Raw genomic sequence first — 21,837 nt, 5'->3', positions numbered from 1 at the left:
GTTCAACACACGTCGGCAGTCCTCTTTCGTAGAAACGGCGAATCAGATGAAGTCAATACTTTCAAATGAAGTAAATTATTTGTTTGTGCATGTCTACGGCTGCAGTTCCAGCTATACAAATGTAAACATATTTTTGTCCAAAATGTAACGTTTCTTGCTTTGTATTTTTTAATTCTCGGAATTGCACCTTGTTCTTTTGCGAGAGGAGGTTATATGTCATCCTCGTAACTTACGAACAATATAAATAATGTTTCTGCTTTGTTTTGTAGAGAGTTTGTCTAATATTATCTGCTGAGTGATGCATTTTCAGTGTTTTTTTACAGTTTCATACGTGTTGGTCTTGACATCTTTGTAGAGAATGGAAGTCAAGTACTCTAATGGATTGATTGGTTGAATTAATGGCATGGCATTATGTGAGCAACCCTATTAATGCAGATATTCCTTAGTGGGAAAATAAATGTTTACAGTGTTTCAGAGCCAACTTTGAAAACGCCTCCTGCATTTTAGAGTTTAGAGGTTAACGTTTTTCGGCTCAAGTAGCACACTATAATGCCTTGGAATATATTGCCGCCATTAACGTGATACGTTTATATAGAAACATAGAAAAATAGAAAATAGGTGCAGGAGGAGGCCATTCGGCCCTTCCAGCCAGCACCACCATTCATTGTGATCATGGTTGATCATCCCCTATCAATAACCCGTGCCTGCCTTCTCCCCATATCCCTTGACTCCACTCGCCCCTAGAGCTCTATCTAACTCTCTCTTAAATCCATCCAGTGACTTGGCCTCCACTGCCTTCTGTGGCAGGGAATTCCATAAATTCACAACGCTCTGGGTGAAATAGTTTTTTCTCACCTCAGTCTTAAATCACCTTCCCTTTATTTTAAGACTATGGCCCCTGGTTCTGGACTCGCCCACCATTGGGAACATTTTTCCTGCATCTAGCTTGTCCAGTCCTTTTATGATTTTTATATGTTTCTATAAGACGTCTCTCCTCACATTCCAGTTCCGATAATCTGCAGAGGTCTAGGAAGGCAGCTTGTCAACGTATCAACAATATCAGTTCAGGATTGGCAATGGTGTGTATGTGGTCGTTGGCAGATGTTTGCAGATGCCGAAAGATGAATATTAAACCCAATCTAACAGAGGTGCAACGTTAGCATGTCGGAAAGCAGAACTGCATTCCATTCTGGGCAGCTAAGCGAATAATCTGTGAGATGTGTCATCTTTGTATTCAATGTAAACATTGTTCCAGAGAAGTCAAAATATAATTGGTTCCGAATACTGCTCGAGTTAAGCAATGTTATTTGTAGCATCTATTCAAAGAATACATTTTAAATAATAGCCTGTTCTCAGACATAGGGGAGATCGCTTGAGAATTGCGACATGGGCTCATACTTACTACATTTGTCACGCAGTCTTCTAAGTTCTAAGGAGCGCAGAATGTAAGAAATAGAGACACAATCAACTACGAGGAATCTAGTGTAATGTATGGAGGTCGATAAGTATGTTTTTTTTTTAGCATGTCGAAAGGAACGGAGAGGTGCCAGGGAATGCTTCCATCTTCGAGAGAGCGGGGGTCTGTTATTTGTGATATGCTTATTCCTCGTAACATTGATACTTGTACTTTGAGATTCAGCTTGGAAACACTATTTATATTTGCGCTAGTTATCGCGGGAGAACAATCTCACCAATGGCGAGAGGAAAATGAGTGGTGTAGACCTATCATCATTTTGACCAACGCGATCACTCCTCGCCCTCGCAGTCAATAGACGTTTATGAATCGGAGTCTAATAATTACTATGGTTACTATTTTTGAAGATCCAACTTAACTATATATATATATATCTTATAGGGGTGTCGGAGAAGGCAGCAAATAAACTGATCTAGATTAAAATATACTATTGTTCCTTCCGTTTTGGGAAAGAGGTAATCAGTGAATATTTCTCTTGAAGATCGGAATTTATAACGTTACACCAAAACACTCGGTAAACGTAGAAACATAGAAACATAGAAAATAGGTGCAGGAGTAGGCCATTCGGTCCTTCGAGCCTGCACCGCCATTCAATATGATCATGGCTGATCGTCCTGTACCTGCCTTCTCTCCATACCCCCTGATCCCTTTAGCCACAAGGGCCACAACTACTCCCTCTTAAATTAGCCAATGAACTGTGGCCTCAACTACCTTCTGTGGCAGAGAATTCCAAAGATTCACCACTCTCTGTGTGAAAAATGTTGTTCTCATCTCGGCCCTAAAAGACTTCCCCCTTATTCTTAAACTGTGACCCCTTGTTCTGGAGTGTTCAGACTATGTGAAAGTGTTCAACCATGTGAAGGACGGGTGGTCAACTGAATGTATCTGTACTGCATCCTAGCTGCTGTGACTTTAGCATCTATAGGATCTATAGAAAAACATTATGCCCGTGATATGTAACATGAAAGGTTACAACTCACCGTATTGCGAACGCGTTGCTCTTGCAACTAACCAAATGGAAATATTAAAACGTCACATTTATTTTCAGATCATAACAAAATGTTCATCGAACAATTAAGAGTGAGGATTATACATTGATATTGAACCGTTCGACACTTGATTGTTAATTATCTCGGGGTAAAATAATACAGATGCTGGAAATAGCTGATGTAGACCGAAATACACAGCAGGTAACCGCATGTGTGGAAGGGGAACAGAGTGGAAGTTCCAGGTCGACGCCCGATAAGAGGGACTAAAGTTTGGGAATGAACTACGAAGTTTAAGGCGGAATCTGCCCACTTCGGAACTTGCAGCATTCGACTACGAAGCACCCATTTTAACAATGGCATCGCACCCGATGACAAGGGAGTTTCTGCTGTTGCTTTGTGAACCACATCCATCAGGCAAAGACTGATAGACAGTTCGTATACCCTGTCAGACTACCGTCTGAATCACTCGCTGCGCTGAACATTGAAGAATTAAGTTCCAGACAGTCCCCGACACTATTTCTCCTGGTAGTCCTCTCTCCACAACTCCCAGCTATAACATATTTTATTCCAATATGTGTTCTTCCATTCTGTAAACCTCGATACAAAGTGACTGGAAGAATGTTTTCCGCGTGATGGCAAAGGAGATTAGTTTAAATTGGCATAATGTTCGGCACGGACATTTTGAGCCTGACCGCCCGCCTGTACCTGTGCTATGCTCTGGGGGTATTTTCAATGGGGCAATGTTTCCATTAACTGCAGGAAACACAGTTTTTTCTCTTTCTGCTTTCCGCTGTTAAGGACCCAGAATCTGTTCGTCCGTAACAAATCTTGTGATCAATGGAAGCTGACTTCGTTCCAAAAGTGTCTCCTTAATTATGGCTTAAGAACGGAAAAAAAAACGTATACTTAAATTCTGGAAAAAGGCACCCACACCAACGCTCAAAATGTGGATTTCAAATATGTCTGAAATGTTACATCTCGAAGATATGAGATTCGTCCTATCAGGCAAATCAGAGCAATTCTTAAAGATTTGGTCTCCCTTTATCGACTTATTACAAGCATATGGTGCAATTCAACCTTAGATATTAACTGTTTCAGAACCGGGTGCGTACAAGATACGAAGCAGGTATACCCCTTTCAATTTTTCTTCTTTTTTCTCTTCTCTATCCTTTTTTTCATGTTTCATCTCTCCCTTTTGTTTTCTCTCTCAGGCTTTATATCTTTATGGTCTCTTTCTATTCCTTCATGAACTATCAATATCACTATTGTATTTAATATTCTCTCTCTCTCTCTCTCTTTCTTGCTTTTGTTACTCTTTTTAATTACTAAATTTAAAACAAGACGTTGTACATGAAATGTATGATGCTATTCATGTTTTATATTATAGTACATTGCTTCTAATAAAAACATCTTGTGCTTCTCATAATTTAGCATGCTATACTCTATATTCGCTATAGATTCCTATATATTGGAGACACTAATGAATTAGCTCAGAACAGTGTTAGAATAATGCAGCGAGCAAGGTATAGGCGACAATTCGGGTCGGGGCCTCTCCTCAGATTAGAATCCAACGATATATCAGAAGATATACTTGATTCGCAGACGATGTCAGCGCATCAGGCAGACTTGGCGGTCGAATTCCAGAACAAGGGATCACACAGTTTAAGGATAAGGGGGGATCTTTTAGGACCGAAATGAGAAAACCATTTTTCAAACAGAGAGTGGTGAATCTCTGGAATTCTCTGCCACAGAAGGTAGTTCAGGCCAGTTCATTGGCTATATTTAAGAGGGAGTTAATTGTGGCCCTTGTGGCTAAAGGGATCAGGGGGTATGGAGAGAAGGCAGGTATAGGAGACTGAGTTGGATGATCAGCCATGATCATATTGAATGGCGGTGCAGGCTCGAAGGGCCGAATGGTCTACTCCTGCACCTATTTTCTATGTTTCTATGTTTCTACGAATTGCGATCCGAAACGCCACGTGGTTTGCTGAAAAACGACCTGACCCGCTGAGTTACTTCGACACTTTGTGTTGTGCGCAGCATTTCAGCATTGTGCGTTTAATTGTTTCACCAATGTTCTTTTCAGAAGAAAAACAAAACAATTGTTGGAATAAAATCAGTAGGAAGGCATCTCTGGGAAGGGAAATAATTAACGTTTCAGGTTGGAGACCCATTGGAAGATTTGAAAATCAAATAGAAAAATAGGCGGTCCTAGGTGTTAGGTAGAACGGGAAAAGTTGCAGAGTGAATACACGGTCACAAGAAGATAGACGAGATAATATAGGTGTTTGGAAATGCACAGCCAGACTCTAATTATATGCATTACGGCACTGCCAAAAGAAACACCCAAGTGAAACACGTGTGCATTAATAATTATAGTTATGGTAGGCTTTAATATGACGGAATGATAAAGGAAATACATGAGATTTTCATTGGCTCAAATAACCCACATCATTTCATATTCCCTTTTCTTGCCTGCATCACTCAGTAGTTTTTCCAGTCTTTTTATTTCTGGAACGAAACAAAGTGTTTTTCATTTATTTTATTAACTTATTTTAAAATGGTGTTACTTGATTTCTGCATATCGCGAACAAATATCAATTTAGTGTAGTTTAGCTTAGAGACATCGCGATGGAAACAGGTCCTTCCGCCCAGCGATACGGCGCCGACCAGCGGACTATCACGCGCACTACTCACTAAAGGCCAATTTGCAGAAGAGAATTAACCTGCAAACATGCACTTTGTTTGGAATGTGGGAGGAAACCAGAGCGCTCGGTGAAAACCTACGTGGTCACCGGGAAACTGTACACATTCCGTACGGACAGCAACCACAGTCAGGATCGAGCCCAGATATATGTAGCTGTACAGCAGAAACTCTACCCCAGCGCCAATAGAATTCTTCATTCTATTCCCACGTTGGAATTTGGTGTGAATGCGCAATACGAGCTCGATAGCATCCCAGTTGAAATTGCCAGGACTCACACAATTGGCACTAATCTGAAACTGCCGTCAATATTGGTAAATGAGCCAGCTCTGTTCGTTCCCCGTTTCAAAAAAAAAAAATCTGCAGTAACGCAGTGGGTCATCAGCATGGATAACTTGGATCATTAACGTTACGGGTTCGGGACACCTCCTCAGACTGTATCGTCTGTGTTTCCTACCGTGATGCTGGTGGTTTTGTCTTCCATTCTAGTGTTTGATAACATAGTGTGCGGCGCATCATTGGCAACATTTGAAGTTGATTTGCCCAACAACGATAGTTCTCTCGACGGAATATGAAATGATATGGGTTATTTGAGCCAATGAAAACTTCGTAGCACAGCATGTTGCAAGGGCATTAACACCGCTTAATAAAATCAAAAGATCATAAGTGACAGAAGTAGAATTAGGCCAGTCGGCCCATCAAGTATATACCATTCAATCATGGCTGATATATCTCTCCCTCCTAACCCCATATTTCTGCCTTCTCCCTCTAACCCCTGACACCCCATACGAATCAATAATCTACCCATCTCTGCCTTAAATGCATCCACTAAGTTTGCCTCCACAGCTTTCTGTGGCAAATAATTCCACAGATTCACCACCCTGTGACTAAAGAGCTCACTTAATGAGTGTTATCCTCTAACAATCTTCATTTCACGAGATCTTTCTGGTTACCTGTGTCTTTGTCTTTCGACTGGTCGTCTGTAAGTCATCACATTCCAATTAACATTGCATTCACTTCAACTTAAAACGGCTTGGAAATATATTATTTTATCCCATTCATTTGTTTTTTCTTGTTTTGAGGCTTAATTAGTAAAAAAAACAACCCAGAACGTTATACTTTTCACCGAACATTCACTAATCAGTCAGATGATGAAAGAATATTATAGCCCTAATACGTATATCATTAGTTGTTTTAAGTTTCAGAATATAGTAATATTAGAATATAGTATAGGGCTCTGGTGAGACCACATCTGGACTATTGTGTACAGTTTTGGTCTCCTAATTTGAGGAAGGACATGCTTGTGATTGAGGCAGTGCAGCGTAGGTTCACGAGATTGATCCCTGGGATGGCGGGAATGTCATATGAGGAAAGATTGAAAAGACTAGGCTTGTATTCACTGGAGTTTAGAAGGATGAGGGGGGGGGGGGGTCTTATAGAAACATACACAATTATAAAAGGACTGGACAAGCAAGATGCAGGAACAATGTTCCCAATGTTGGGCGAGTCCAGAACCAGGGGCCACACAGTCTTAGAATAACGGGGAGGTCATTTAAGACTGAGGTGAGAAAACACTTTTTCACCCAGAGAGTTATGAATGTATGGAAAACCCTGCCACAGAGGGCAGTGGAGGCCAGGCCACTGGATGGATTTAAGAGAGAGTTAGATAGAGCTCTAGGGGCTAGTGGTGTTAAGGGATATGGGGAGAAAGCAGGCAGGGGTTATTGATAGGGGACGATTAGCCACGATCACAATGAATGGCGGTGCTGGATCGAAGAACCGAATGGCCTCCTCCTGCACCTATTGTCTATGTTTCTATGTCTATGTTTCTATATACGTATTAGGGCTATAATTTGCAAGACAGAGGAGCATTTTTTTACGCAGCCGCTTCTATCTTGTTAATTAAACAAGATCTGGAACTTTAATTTATTTGCATTTTCCAGTGGAGAGGCAGCGACATATATCGCAAAAATGGTTATGCTACGGAGAACTAGGGTTGTTTGCCAGTCCAACTAATGTTGGAGAAATCGCAGAAAATGCGAGGGGATAAATGTTTGGTTGCATAACCCGTTCTTATCGCCGACTCACCTTTCCTAGCCGACGGACCCAATGGAATAACGGAAGAGCAAATCATATCACACATGAGTACAAACATACCACACGAGGACACAACGGGTGATACAAAAATGGAATGGAATTTGAGTGCGGAATAACGTATTACAGCTGCAGAGTAAGGGCAGAGAGAATGTTTAAGGGGTAACAGGGTAGATTGGGAGGTCACACGTCCATCGTCTATATATGAGGGGTGCGCTCAAGAATCTGATGAAGTTATTCTACAATGAGGTGTAACGTGCTTTCAAGATGGGAGAGGGGACACAAAGAATGACCAGGGGGTGAGCGGGCATTGATTATGTTCACTCTTTTCCAGAGGCAGTGGGAAGCAAAGATCGAGTCGATAAGTGGGCGATGGGGTGTGCAGTTAGTTTGCGTGCAGGACTGGGTTTTATCCACAGCTCTCTGCAAGTTCCCAAAGTGACGAGCAAAATCCATTCCCTCCCTCACACCGTCTGCTCCTTCCCACCTCAGATGCGGTCTGAATCGGTTAAACTTTCCAGCGTCTGCGCTGCAGGCCAGGAATAGAAACATAGAAACATAGAAATTAGGTGCAGGAGTAGGCCATTCGGCACTTCGAGCCTGCACCGCCATTCCATATGATCATGGCTGATCATCCAAATCAGTATCCCGTACCTGCCTTCTCTCCATACCCTCTGATCCCCTTAGCCACAAGGGCCACATCTAACTCCCTCTTAAATATAGCCAATGAACTGGCCTCAACTACCTCTGTGGCAGAGAGTTCCAGAGATTCACCACTCTCTGTGTGAAAAAGTTCTTCTCATCTCGGTTTTAAAGGATTTCCCCCTTATCCTTAAGCTGTGACCCCTTGTCCTGGACTTCCCCAACATCGGGAACAATCTTCCTGCATCTAGCCTGTCCAACGCCTTAAGAATTTTGTAAGTTTCTATAAGATCCCCTATCAACCTTCTAAATTCTAGAGAGTATAAACCAAGTCTATCCAATCTTTCTTCATAAGACAGTCCTGACATCCCAGGAATCAGTCTGGGTGAACCGTCTCTGCACTCCCTCTATGGCAATAATGTCCTTCCTCAGATTTGGAGACCAAAACTGTACGCAATACTCCAGGTGTGGTCTCACCAAGACCATGTGCAACTGCAGTAGAACCTCTCTGCTCCTATACTCAAATCCTTTTGCAATGAAAGCTAACATACCATTCGCTTTCTTTACTGCCTGCTGCACCTGCATGCCTACCTTCAATGAATGGTGTACCATGACACCCAGGTCTCGCTGCATCTCCCCCTTTCCCAATCGGCCACCATTTAGATAATAGTCTGCTTTCCTGTTTTTGCCACCAAAATGGATAACCTCACATTTATCCACATTATACTGCATCTGCCAAACATTTGCCCACTCACCCAGCCTATCCAAGTCACCCTGCAGTCTCCTAGCATCCTCCTCACAGCTAACACTGCCCCCCCCAGCTTAGTGTCATCCGCAAACTTGGAGATATTGCCTTCAATTCCCTCATCCAGATCATTAATATATATTGTAAATAGCTGGGGTCCCAGTACTGAGCCCTGGGGTACCCCACTAGTCACTGCCTGCCATTGTGAAAAGGACCCGTTTACTCCTACTCTTTGCTTCCTGTTTGCCAGCCAGTTCTCTATCCACATCAATACTGAACCCCCAATGCCTTGTGCTTTAAGTTTGTATACTAATCTCTTATGTGGGACCTTGTCGAAAGCCTTCTGGAAGTCCAGATACACCACATCCATGGTTCTCCCCTATCCACGCTACTGGTTACATCCTCGAAAAATTCTATAAGATTCATCAGACATGATTTACCTTTCGTAAATCCATGCTGACTTTGTCCAATGATTTCACCACTTTCCAAATGTGCTGCTATCCCATCTTTAATAACTGACTCTAGCAGTTTCCCCACTACCGATGTTAGACTAACTGGTCTGTAATTCCCCATTTTCTCTCTCCTTCCCTTCTTAAAAAGTGGGGTTACGTTTGCTACCCGGGAACTACTCCAGAATCTAAAGAGTTTTGAAAGATTATTACTAATGATCCACTATTTCTGGAGCTACTTCCTTAAGTACTCTGGGATGCAGCCTATCTGGCCCTGGGGATTTATCGGCCTTTAATCCATTCAATTTACCCAACACCACTTCCCGGCTAACCTGGATTTCACTCAATTCCTCCAACTCCTTTGACCCGCGGTCCCCTGCTATTTCCGGCAAATTATTTATGTCTTCCTTAGTGAAGACGGAACCAAAGTAGTTATTCAATTGGTCCGCCATATCCTTGTTCCCCATGATCAACTCACCTGTTTCTGACTGCAAGGGACCTACATTTGTTTTAACTAATCTCTTTCTTTTCACATATCTATAAAAACTTTTGCAGTCAGTTTTTATGTTCCCTGCCAGTTTTCTTTCATAATCTATTTTTCCTTTCCTAATTAATCCCTTTGTCCTCCTCTGCTGGTCTTTGAATTATCCCAGTCCTCCGATATGCTGCTTTTTCTGGCTAATTTGTACGCATCATCCTTCGCTTTGATACTATCCCTGATTTCCCTTGAGTTGGAGAGTCGGAAAGAGAGAATGAAAGAGAGAGGGAAGAGATAAATAAATAAATAAATACATTAATAAATAGATAAATAAAGATTTAAACGATGTTTTGCTGACATCGAGACTCCAGTTGCTATCTTGTCATCATGCTTCTAAAGTCTGTATCGCCTTTTTTTTAATGATTTATTCTACATGGGGAAACCACTCCAGCATTTTCAATGAGTGGAATCATTTGGGAAGAGAATGTTAACGGAGATTTTAATGGAAGGATATTGGGGTGTGCAGTTTTTAAATGGAAATTAATGCCATCCCACGTGCTTCATAAAAGCGTCTTTATTTTACCTTCGAATGATGTTCCCGATTCCTCTGCAAATGATAATTGAACATAGACAAATTTGTTTGCATTCTGCACTTTATTTTCAGCAACTGAAGCATACTTGGCATAGAAACATAGACACATAGAAAATAGGGGCAGGAGTAGGCGATTCGGCCCTTCGAACCTGCACAGCCATTCAATATGATCATGGCTGATCATCCAACTCAGTATCATGTACCTGCCTGCTCTACATACTCCCTGATTCCTTTAGCCACAAGGGCCACATCTAACTCCCTCTTAAATATAGCCACTGAATTGGCCCCAACTACCTTCTGTGGCAGAGAATTCCAGATATTCACCATTCTCTTTGTGACATTTTTTTTCCACTATCGGTCCTAAAAGATTTCCCCCTTATCCATAAACTGTGACCCCCTTGTTCTGGGCTTCCCCAACATCGGGGACAATAGAGACATAGAAACATAGAAAATAGGTGCAGGAGTAGGCCATTCGGCCCTTCGAGCCAGCACCGCCATTCAATATGATTATGGCTGATCATCCAACTCAGTATCCTGTACCTGCCTTCTCTCCATCTTCCTGCATCTAGCTTGTCCAACCCCTTAAGAATGTTGTAAGTTTCTATAAGATCCCCCCTCAATCTTCTAAATTCCAGCGAGTACAAGCCGAGTCTATCCAGTCTTTCTTCATATGAAAGTACTGCCATCCCAGGAATGAGTCTGGTGAACCTTCTCTGTACTCCCTCTATGGCAAGAATGTCCTTCCTCAGATTAGGAGACCAAAACTGTACGCAATACTACAGGTGTGGTCTCACCAAGACACTGTACACCCTCGTTTGCATCAGTGGAGGATAGTGAGACGTGGATGTGGTTCATTTTAAAAAGATAGAGCTACAGAATATCCTATTACGTCTTCAACTGAGAATGACTACTGTATCAGCACCCGAAGCATACGTGGTATCATTGGAGGACGGGAGAAGTGGCTGCGGTTCATTCTAAAAAGATAGAGGTATATCCTCTTAGCTCTTCAACTGAATCTGTTCAGAGAAAATTCACGTTATATTAACTGGTGGCGTTTTCTGGTTAATATTTGTTTCTGGTTAAGCTATAACATTGTAAACGTCAGTTATATTCGACAAAGGAATGTTGTTCGAACAATTTCGTCACTCAGTGAACTATAATAATTTGGTTTATCAAAGCCAAATAGAAAGTGTTGTACATTATTGCACAATGTTCCGGTCCTTGCCTTCGAATAGGCCTCGTTCATTATCGACATTGCCAATGGAGATTCCAAATGCATGCGATGCCAGAACAAACCGGTTACTTGGATGCCATTATAAATTTGGACGATCGATCTTACCCTCGTTTGCAACAGCAAGACAAAAAGCAGGAACACTCGGGAAAAAGGCCATGTCGATTGATAGAAAGCCCGAATTCGCTGATCATGCGCGGTTGTTTCCGTGCTTTCCTATTGACATTAGCTCCATATTTTCATTATTAACATTGACAGTGAATGAATGTTAAAGATCGAAATACTCACTACGTTTGTCTCGAGGTCTTCGAAGTTCTGATGGAGTACAGCACGGTTCAGCATTTCAACAAAACTGAGAATTAACTATTTCAGGGAATGTACAAGGCCACACAACGTTGGACTGAAACAATTCCTCCCGGGCTGTTGCTGCAGAACAGCAAGACACGCAAAAATGAAACCTTCCCTTCCATTCTCTCTCTATTAGAAACATAGAAACATAGAAATTAGGTGCAGGAGTAGGCCATTCGGCCCTTCGAGCCTGCACCGCCATTCAATATGATCATGGCTGATCATCCAACTCAGTATCCCGTACCTGCCTTCTCTCCATACCCCTTGATCCCCTTAGCCACAAGGGCCACATCTAACCCCCTCTTAAATATAGCCAATGAACTGGCCTCAACTACCCTCTGTGGCAGAGAGTTCCAGAGATTCACCACTCTCTGCGTGAAAAAAGTTCTTCTCATCTCGGTTTTAAAGAATTTCCCCTTTATCCTTAAGCTGTGACCCCTTGTCCTGGACTTCCCTAACATCGGGAACAATCTTCCTGCATCTAGCCTGTCCAACCCCTTAAGAATTTTGTAAGTTTCTATAAGATCCCCTCTCAATCTTCTAAATTCTAGAGAGTATAAACCAAGTCTATCCAGTCTTTCTTCATAAGACAGTCCTGACATTCCAGGAATCAGTCTGGTGAACCGTCTCTGCACTCCCTCTATGGCAATAATGTCCTTCCTCAGATTTGGAGACCAAAACTGTACGCAATACTCCAGGTGTGGTCTCACCAAGACCCTGTACAACTGCAGTAGAACCTCTCTGCTCCTATACTCAAATCATTTTGCAATGAAAGCTAACATACCATTCGCTTTCTTTACTGCCTGCTGCACCTGCATGCCTACCTTCAATGACTGGTGTACCATGACACCCAGGTCTCGTTGCATCTCCCCCTTTCCCAATCGGCCACCATTTAGATAATAGTCTGCTTTTCCTATTTTTGCCACCAAAATGGATAACCTCACATTTATCCACATTATACTGCATCTGCCAAACATTTGCCCACTCATCCAGCCTATCCAAGTCACCCTGCAGTCTCCTAGCATCCTCCTCACAGCTAACACTGCCCCCCAGCTTAGTGTCATCCGCAAACTTGGAGATATTGCCTTCAATTCCCTCATCCAGATCATTAATATATATTGTAAATAGCTGGGGTCCCAGTACTGAGCCTTTGGGTACCCCACTAGTCACTGCCTGCCATTGTGAAAAGGACCCGTTTACTCCTACTCTTTGCTTCCTGTTTGCCAGCCAGTTCTCTATCCACATCAATACTGAACCCCCAATGCCTTGTGCTTTAAGTTTGTATACTAATTTCTTATGTGGGACCTTGTCGAAAGCCTTCTGGAAGTCCAGATACACCACATCCACTGGTTCTCCCCCTATCCACGCTACTAGTTACATCCTCGAAAAATTCTATAAGATTCGTCAGACATGATTTACCTTTCGTAAATCCATGCTGACTTTGTCCAATGATTTCACCACTTTCCAAATGTGCTGCTATCCCATCTTTAATAACTGACTCTAGCAGTTTCCCCACTACCGATGTTAGACTAACTGGTCTGTAATTCCCCATTTTCTCTCTCCCTCCCTTCTTAAAAAGTGGGGTTACGTTTGCTACCCGCCAATCTTCAGGAACTACTCCACAATCTAAAGAGTTTTGAAAGATTATTACTAATTCATCCACTATATCTGGAGCTACTTCCTTAAGTACTCTGGGATGCAGCCTATCTGGCCCTGGGGATTTATCGGCCTTTAATCCATTCAATTTACCCAACACCACTTCCCGGCTAACCTGGATTTCACTCAATTCCTCCAACTCCTTTGACCCGCGGTCCCCTGCTATTTCCGGCAAATTATTTATGTCTTCCTTAGTGAAGACGGAACCAAAGTAGTTATTCAATTGGTCCGCCATATCCTTGTTCCCCATGATCAACTCCCCTGTTTCTGACTGCAAGGGACCTACATTTGTTTTAACTAATCTCTTTATTTTCTTGGTCTATTTCTCTTTTTATTTTGTCCATCTCTTGTCCTCTCTCTCTCTCTCTCTCTCTCTCTCTCTCTCTCTCTCTCTCTCTCTCTCTCTCTCTCTCCTCTCTCTCTCTCTCTCTCTCTCTCTCTCTCTCTCTCTCTCTCTCTCTCTCTCTCTCTCTCTCTCTCTCTCTCTCTCTCTCTCTCTCTCTCTCTCTCTCTCTCTCTCTCTCTCTCTCTCTCTCTCTCTCTCTCTCTCTCTCTCTCTCTCTCTCCCTTATCCACCAAAATGTTTTGATCAAGATTTAAAAGCACAATTCCTAATGTTGTGATCAGATAATTACAATCACAATTTTCAAAGTATGTTTCAGCAACGAACGGTTATCGGGGATCCAAGCAACCACAAATGATGGTTTACAAATCAAAACCCACAACATACGGGGGTACCTCAATGCCCCTGTCCCACTTAGGAAACATGAACGGAAACCTCTGGAGACTTTGCGCCCCACCCAAGGTTTCCGTGTGGTTCCCGGAGGTTGCAGGTGGTTGCCGGAGGTTGCAGGTAGTGGAAGCAGGTAGGGAGACTGACAAAAACCTCCGGGAACCGCACGGAAACCTTGGGTGGGGCGCAAAGTCTCCAGAGGTTTCCGTTCAGATTTCCGAAGTAGGACAGGGACATTACAGATTCAGGCAGTGATTCGGCTGGTCATGCAGGCATCATCATTGATCAAAACAAATATATTCAAACCTCGACACGGAGTAACTCAGCGAGACAGGCACCAGCTCTCGAGATAAAGAATAGGTGACGTTTCGTGTCGAAAGCCTTCTTCAGGCAGAAAGTCACCGCAAAGGGAACGATACATATAGACGATGATGTAGGGAGATATACAGTAGAACACGTGAATGAAATACATATAATTCGTTTATTTTGTGTTGTTGCTTCAAGCAGTCCGCATGCATATTATTATCATTATTATATGCTCAGCTATTATAAAGGAATTTGAATGGCATCGTCTATTCACATATATCGCTGGAGTTGGCGTGGTGAATGTACTTCCAATACAGCACACTCCACAACCGAATGCATAGTATCTATTCCCTGGCCTCAACGACAATTAGAAAAAGGTTGGCAGATTCTTGTTGGCCCTTGTGACAGAAATGTTGCAGAACAATACGAGCTCTGGGTAATACATTTTGATGGCGCATACCTTCTAATATGCACGTAAATCTACGCCTACGGTAATGGAAACTTTAGGATTATTTCCTCACTTATGTTTGCTTATCATTGCAGAAATAGTCATTTACCTCCGTCCTTCTCTTTTCCTTGATCGTCTGAATGATTGAACGCGCAGCCAGTTAACACATGCATTTATTAGATTGACCGCAAGGTCTTATATTTGATAGTTGCAAACTTCGTTCGGGAGAAAACGATGCAATGTATTTGTTTATTCCAAAACAAACGAAAATTACAGACAAGTGTGCGATTCGATTTCGAAATGACGTTCAACTAGTCATGGTTTCATATAAAATTCACAAAAGTACCTAATTATGTTTAAAATGGTCAGAAATATGCGCATCCTCATTTCTGCCAGAGCTATATATTTAACAATTATACAACCGGATGTTATTTTGTTTCACTAAATAGATAATGTGATTTTTATTAACGTGAGTGGATCAGTTACGTCAGTTAGGTATCCTCGATGCATATCGAGATGTCTCTCTGAGGTCATCCCCTTTTCTTCCGTTTGGCCGACATCCCTCTAAATTGTTCCTATCTATCGACATGTTTAAATTGATTTTAAATGTTGTAATTGTACCATCCTCTATAGATTGCTATGGTAGTTTATTCCTATTTTCAAAGTGCAGGAAATGTTTTTCGTGTTCATTTGAAATCTTCCTCCCCTCGCCTTTAAGGCGTACTGGAGTCAAAAGGAATTCCAGATTCAACCCGTGCCTTCTAATTGCAGTCTCGCCCACTTTGGGGAAGTGGCTGTGACCATCTATGTTATACACACCGTTTAATGCATTTGCACATGTGTGAAACGTCCTCACTCGCCTTACTACACTCCAATGAAATCAACTGTATTTCGAAATGTTTGAAAAAGGGTATCGACCTGAAACGACACCTATTCCCTTTCTCCAGAGATGCTGTCTGACCCGCTGACTTACTCCAGCGTTTTCTATCTATCGTCGGTGTAAACACAGTTCCTTCCTACACATGTATTATATTCACCCTCTATTTAGAGCTCAGAATCTACAGTGCCGGTAACACATAGAAACATAGAAAATAGGTGCAGGGGTAGGGCATTCGGCCCTTACGAGCCTGCACCGCCATTCAATATGATCATGGCTGATCATCCAACTCAGTATCCTGTATCCGCCTTCTCTCCATACCCCCTGATCCCTTTAGCCACAAGGGCCACATCTAGCTCCCTCTTAAATATAGCCAATGAACTGGCCTCAACTACCTTCTGTGGCAGAGAGTTCCAGAGGTTCACCACTCTCTGTGTGAAAAATATTTTTCTCATCTTGGTCCTAAAGGATTTCCCCTTCATCCTTAAACTATGACCCCTTGTCCTGGACTTCCCCAACATCGGGGACAATCTTCCTGCATCTAGCCTGTCCAACCCCTTAAGAATATAATAAGCTTCTATAAGGTCCCCCCTCAATCTTATAAATTCTAGCGAGTACAAGCCGAGACTATCCAGTATTTCTTCATATGAAAGTCCTGACATCCCAGGAATCAGTCTGGTGAACCATCGCTGTACTCCCTCTATGGCAAAAATGTCTTTCCTCAAATTTGGAGACCAAAACTGTACACAATACTCCAGGCGTGGTCTCGCCAATACCCAGTACAACTGCAGTATATACTCAAATAGAATATGCACACACCTTCGTGAATCTGCTCTTCACTCTTTCCAGTTTAAACGCCAAGTGCAACAGTGATGTACACATGTTGACTGTGACCAAACTAAGTCGAAGAAGAAATGTATTTGTTGGAAAGTTGCGTTAGAGGGCTTGAGCTCCAGGGAGAAGTTGAGTAGGCTGGACTCTATGCCTTAGGATGATGGTTGATCCTATAGAGATGTATAAAACCATGAGAGGAATACATCGGGTAGATGCACAGAGTATCTTGCTCAGAGTAGACGAATCGAGGACCAGAGGACATAGGTTTAAGTTGAAGGTGGAAAGATTTAATAGGAATCTGAGGGGAAACGTTTTTCACACAAAGGGTGGTGGGCGTATGGAACAGGTTGCCAGAGGAGGTATTTGAGGCTGGGTCAATCCCAAACGGTTAAGTAACAGTTAGACGTGTACATATATAGGACAGGTTTGGAGGGGAAGTGGTACTGGTGTAGCTGGGACATGTTGGCCTGTATGGGCAAGTTGGCCGAAGGGCCTCTTTCACGCTTTCACTAAATGTCTTTATGATTCTAAGAGGATTATGTTCCGAAACCGTACTGGAGCTTGTGGGAATGTGCGGCTGAGGATATAAATGGCTTCCAAAGTTGCCCAACGTAAAGTTAGTCGTTTGTTTGAATGCGTCCCAGCGCATATAGCCATATAACCATATAATAATTACAGCACGGAAACAGGCCATCTCGACCCTTCTAGTCCGTGCCGAACACATAATCTCCCCTAGTCCCATATACCTGCGCTCAGACCATAACCATCCATTCCCTCCCCATCCATATAACTATCCAATTTATTTTTAAATGATAAAAACTAATCTGCCTCCACCACCTTCACTGGAAGCTCATTCCACACAGCTACCACTCTCTGAGTAAAGAAGTTCCCCCTCATGTTACCCCTAAACTTCAGTCCCTTAATTCTCAAGTCATGTCCCCTTGTTTGAATCTTCCCTACTCTCAGTGGGAAAAGCCTTTCCACGTCAACTCTGTCTATCCCTCTCATCATTTTAAAATCTCTATCAAGTCCCCCCTTAACCTTCTGCGCTCCAAAGAATAAAGGCCTAACTTGTTCAACCTTTCTCTGTAACTTAGTTGCTGAAACCCCAGGCAACATTCTAGTAAATCTCCTTTGTACTCTCTCTATTTTGTTGACATCCTTCCTATAATTAGGCGACCAAAATTGTACACCATACTCCAGAATTGGCCTCACCAGTGCCTTGTACAATTTTAACATTACATCCCAAATATGCATCCAGAAGATGCATATTTTTCACACTGAAGACTGGCTCAGCCACTGGCACCTAGAAATAGACTGGATGAGAACCAAGAATAGGTTGGTGACTACTGGAGAGAGAGTTGACGGCACGGAAAGACGGTACCTGGGAAAGGCTGGGTTAGCACCCCAGTCTGTATCTTTCATGAGAAAGCCACCGAATAAAGGTACGGAAAGGCCCAATGAACCACCATGGCCTAAAAATCCATGGCGAGAATGAAATGCTCGGAGAAGGGGAAAGAGGTGCAACGCATTGGCCTTGAACCTGGTGAGACGCAGGAGGAGCCCGGCCATGAATTACCCCACAAAGTCCAGTCCCTCCACGCACAAGAATCTCCCAACCCGTGCAGAGTAGTTATTAAGATGGCTGAACCGTGGGCGATTGCTGCCGGGATGGGTCTGCTGGGCGAGGGTGTCTGATGTTGTGAGACCCGAAACACCTGACGACCCAAGAACACATGCGTCCCATCGCATCTAGAAGATGTATATTTTTCACAATGTTCTCAACTCAGACTTATGTAGGTTTACCAGTTTGCAGAATGTGCTCACAATGAAGGAATGCAAGGAACCTAAGAACTGCTTTGCTATCCAAATTGTTCGCGAGATACTTACGTCTCTAGAAGTTGGGAAACATTTTGTTACCGCATGCCAATTTAATATGGTAAAAAATCGAATACAACACAAGGCAGGTTGCCTTGCAAATATGTATTCGATAGTTTTACAATGAGAATATTGTCGAGATTCATCCATGCAACATATAGTATGCACGTTTGACCAACTAGAGCGGGTGTATGAAATTGGCTGGAAGAAGTAAAGATGACCTGCATGACCGTTTACCCCACTTTTTCAACTAGACCAAACGTTTTGGAAGCACTGATAGAAACATAGAAACATAGAAAATAGGTGCAGGAGCAGGCCATTCGGCCCTTCGAGCCTGCACCGCCATTTAATATGATCATGGCTAATCATCCACTCAGTATCCTGCACCTCTCCATACCCCCTGATCCCTTTAGCCACAAGGGCCACATCTAACTCCCTCTTAAATAGACAGTGAAGTGGCCTCGACTACCTTCTGTGGCAGAGAATTCCACAGATTCACCACTCTCTGTGTGATTTATTTTCTCATCTCGGTCCTAAAAGATTCCCCCCTTATCCTTAAACTGTGATCCCTTGTTCTGGACTTCCCCAACATCGGGAACAATCTTCCTGCATCTAGCCTTAAGAATTTTGTAAGTTTCTATAAGATCCCCCCTCAATCTTCCAAATTCTAGCGAGTGCAAGCCGAGTCGATCCAGTCTTTCTTCATATGAAAGTCCTGACATCCCAGGAATCAGACTGGTGAACCTTCTCTGTACTCCCTCTATGGCAAGAATGTCTTTGTTAAAGTTCAAACGACCGTATTAGTATAAATATTAAAATGATCTATTTAAACTTGATCAAAATGCAAAAACGTCCTTGCATCTTCAGTTTCCAAACGGAGCTTTGCTCAGTTCTGCTTGGTGTACTTCAAATGATAGGCTCGGCCTCCGATGCATCAACGTTCTGTGCATTCTTTCATTTCGACTTCCCGTCATCAACTCAAAGGCTCGGTCACTTTCGCTAACGTTTTCCGCACACAACCTTTCAGACTCATTGCTGACAAACGTTGCTCCGATATCCTTTCAGATAGGAGAAAGGATGGAAAAATATTCCTTGATTTGTTTTAGTAGGATCAGTATGTGTTCATTCTATATTTGTTTTTGAATGGCTTTTGAATGGAACTTATATTCAACTGAACTTTGACTATTTGACAGCTGAACGATAAGTGGAAGTACGCTTTGCTCAATCTAAAACGAAAGCAGTAACACAACATGTGTTTTTGAATCTGTCTAATATAGCCAAACATGTAAGGTACGTTTTTACCTTCCTCAGATCGTCGTGTTCCAACTTCAAGTGAAAAGGGTAGGTTAATATCAGTACCATTATTCATTTTCGTCGTATCATCTTATTCAAGTTCGTAAGCAGGATTGAATCAAATGTCATCGGAATGGGAGGGGGAGTTGAAGTGCTGAGCCACCGGGAGATCAGGTATGTTATTGCGGACCGAGCGGTGGCGTTGGGCGAAACGATCGCCAAGCCTACGCTTGGTCTCACCGATGTAGATCTGCCGACACCTAGAACAGCAAATGCAATAGATGAGATTGGAGGAGGCGCAGGTGAACCTCTGTCGCACCTGGAACGACTGCTTGGGTCCTTGAATGGAGTCGAGGGCAGAGAGAAAGCGACAAGTGTAGCATTTTTTGTTGCGGCTGCAAGGGAAAGCGCCCGGGGAGGGGGTGGTACGGGTGGGAAGGGAAGAATTGAGCAGAGATGTGTCGATTGGTGGGGTCACGTTGGAGGTGGCGAAACTGACGGAGGACTATTTGTTTTGTGTGACGGCTAGTAGGGTGGAAGGTGAGGACTAGGGGGACTCTGCCCTTGTTACGAGTGGGGGGATGAGGACAGAGAGCAGTGTTACGGGGTATTGAAGAAAGCCTGGCGAGAGCCTCGTCGATAGTGGGAGAGAGGAACAAAGCAGGCACATTGTAATATCCGTCTCAAGGATGACGATAAAATTTCCATTTCATGGAACGAATCATCGTTGCGTTATGTAGTTGGGCATTTAGATACATACCGCATTTTTCACGAAGTCTTTTAATTTCTAGAACGATTGAAGAAATTCAACATAATGGGAAACAATGACATTCAGTCACATTTTCGTGTTTAAGAGGTGCATTCAGTTAATTGTCTTCAAATGTGTGAAGGTGACTCATTAGAATGGTAGGGATTGTACCAAATCCTGGTTTACAATTAAAATTAATTTAGATGCGGCCAAAGGCAACACTTGTGCCAAATATTCTAATTACAATGCCAGACTTATGGTGAAGTTCGTGGCTCTCGTTTGTAGTTTACTACAATCGGAGAGTGGGTAAATTGCTTCAGGAAAAAAAACAGAACCATTTTTCGAAAAAATGTTGGACATTAAAGGATTAAGATATGAATTTTTGAAAAGGCAAAAGATTTATGACATAAAGTCTCAACACCGCGTATTTCAGCAGCGAAGTACAGAATGTATGTTATCCTTTAAGGGCCTGTCCCACGAACATGCGAATACACGCGGCAAGCGCGACCGCGCGGAGGTCGAGTGATCCCGTACGAGTTGACGTGAAGTTCGAGCGAAGTCCGCGGGAAGTTCGCGCTAGGCGTACGTCGTCAAGACGCTGCGTACGACGCCAAGACGCTGCGGGCCGGCAGGCCGTTGCCGCGCGGAATCTTTGGACAGTGTCAGTTTTTCGGAGCCCCGCGCGATGTCAGGCCCAGCTCCGCACAACTTCATGCGGCTGCGGCGATCGAAGTGGGACCGGCCCATTGTGACATTGTTTCCCATTGTGTACAATTTTGGTGCCCAATTATAGGAAGGATGTCAACAAAAATAGAGAGAGTACAGAGGAGATTTACTAGAATGTTGCCTGGGTTTCAACAAATAAGTTACAGAGATAGGTTGAATAAGTTAGGACTTTATTCTCTGGAGCGCAGAAGGTTAAGGGGGGGACCTGATAGAGGTCTTTAAAATGATGAGAGGGATAGACAGAGTTGATGTGGACAAGCTTTTCCCTTTGAGAATAGGGAAGATTCAAACAAGAGGACATGACTTCAGAATTAAGGGACAGAAGTTTAGGGGTAATATGAGGGGGAACTTCTTTACGCAGAGAGTGGTGGCGGTGTGGAATGAGCTCCCAGTGGAAGTGGTGGAGGCAGGTTCATTAGTATCATTTAAAAATAAATTGGATAGGCATATGGATGAGAAGGGAATGGAGGGTTATGGTACGAATGCAGGCAGGTGGGACTAAGGGGAAAAAATTTGTTCGGCATGGACTTGTAGGGCCGAGATGGCCTGTTTCCGTGCTGTAATTGTTATATGGTTATATGGTTATATGGCT

General features: G+C 43.0%; 1 protein-coding gene across 1 annotated transcript in view; it reads right to left on the bottom strand.

Annotated features, from left to right (window-relative positions):
- Positions 1 to 21,837, bottom strand: part of LOC129714822 (tax1-binding protein 1 homolog B-like) — a 40,945-nt gene that overhangs the window by 16,289 nt on the left and 2,819 nt on the right. The window contains exons 6-14 of the mRNA XM_055664664.1: positions 20,532 to 20,558; positions 19,781 to 19,804; positions 14,999 to 15,025; positions 11,687 to 11,713; positions 10,159 to 10,182; positions 6,121 to 6,147; positions 4,939 to 4,974; positions 2,455 to 2,481; positions 1,403 to 1,429 (exon numbers count right to left, since the gene is read on the bottom strand). Of these exons, the coding sequence (XP_055520639.1) occupies positions 1,403 to 1,429; positions 2,455 to 2,481; positions 4,939 to 4,974; positions 6,121 to 6,147; positions 10,159 to 10,182; positions 11,687 to 11,713; positions 14,999 to 15,025; positions 19,781 to 19,804; positions 20,532 to 20,558 (246 nt within the window). The remainder of the gene's footprint in view (positions 1 to 1,402; positions 1,430 to 2,454; positions 2,482 to 4,938; positions 4,975 to 6,120; positions 6,148 to 10,158; positions 10,183 to 11,686; positions 11,714 to 14,998; positions 15,026 to 19,780; positions 19,805 to 20,531; positions 20,559 to 21,837) is intronic.

Source organism: Leucoraja erinacea, chromosome 42, assembly GCF_028641065.1.
Source record: "Leucoraja erinacea ecotype New England chromosome 42, Leri_hhj_1, whole genome shotgun sequence".
NCBI lineage: Eukaryota > Metazoa > Chordata > Chondrichthyes > Rajiformes > Rajidae > Leucoraja > Leucoraja erinaceus.
This window is presented reverse-complemented; position numbering and strand designations above follow the sequence as displayed.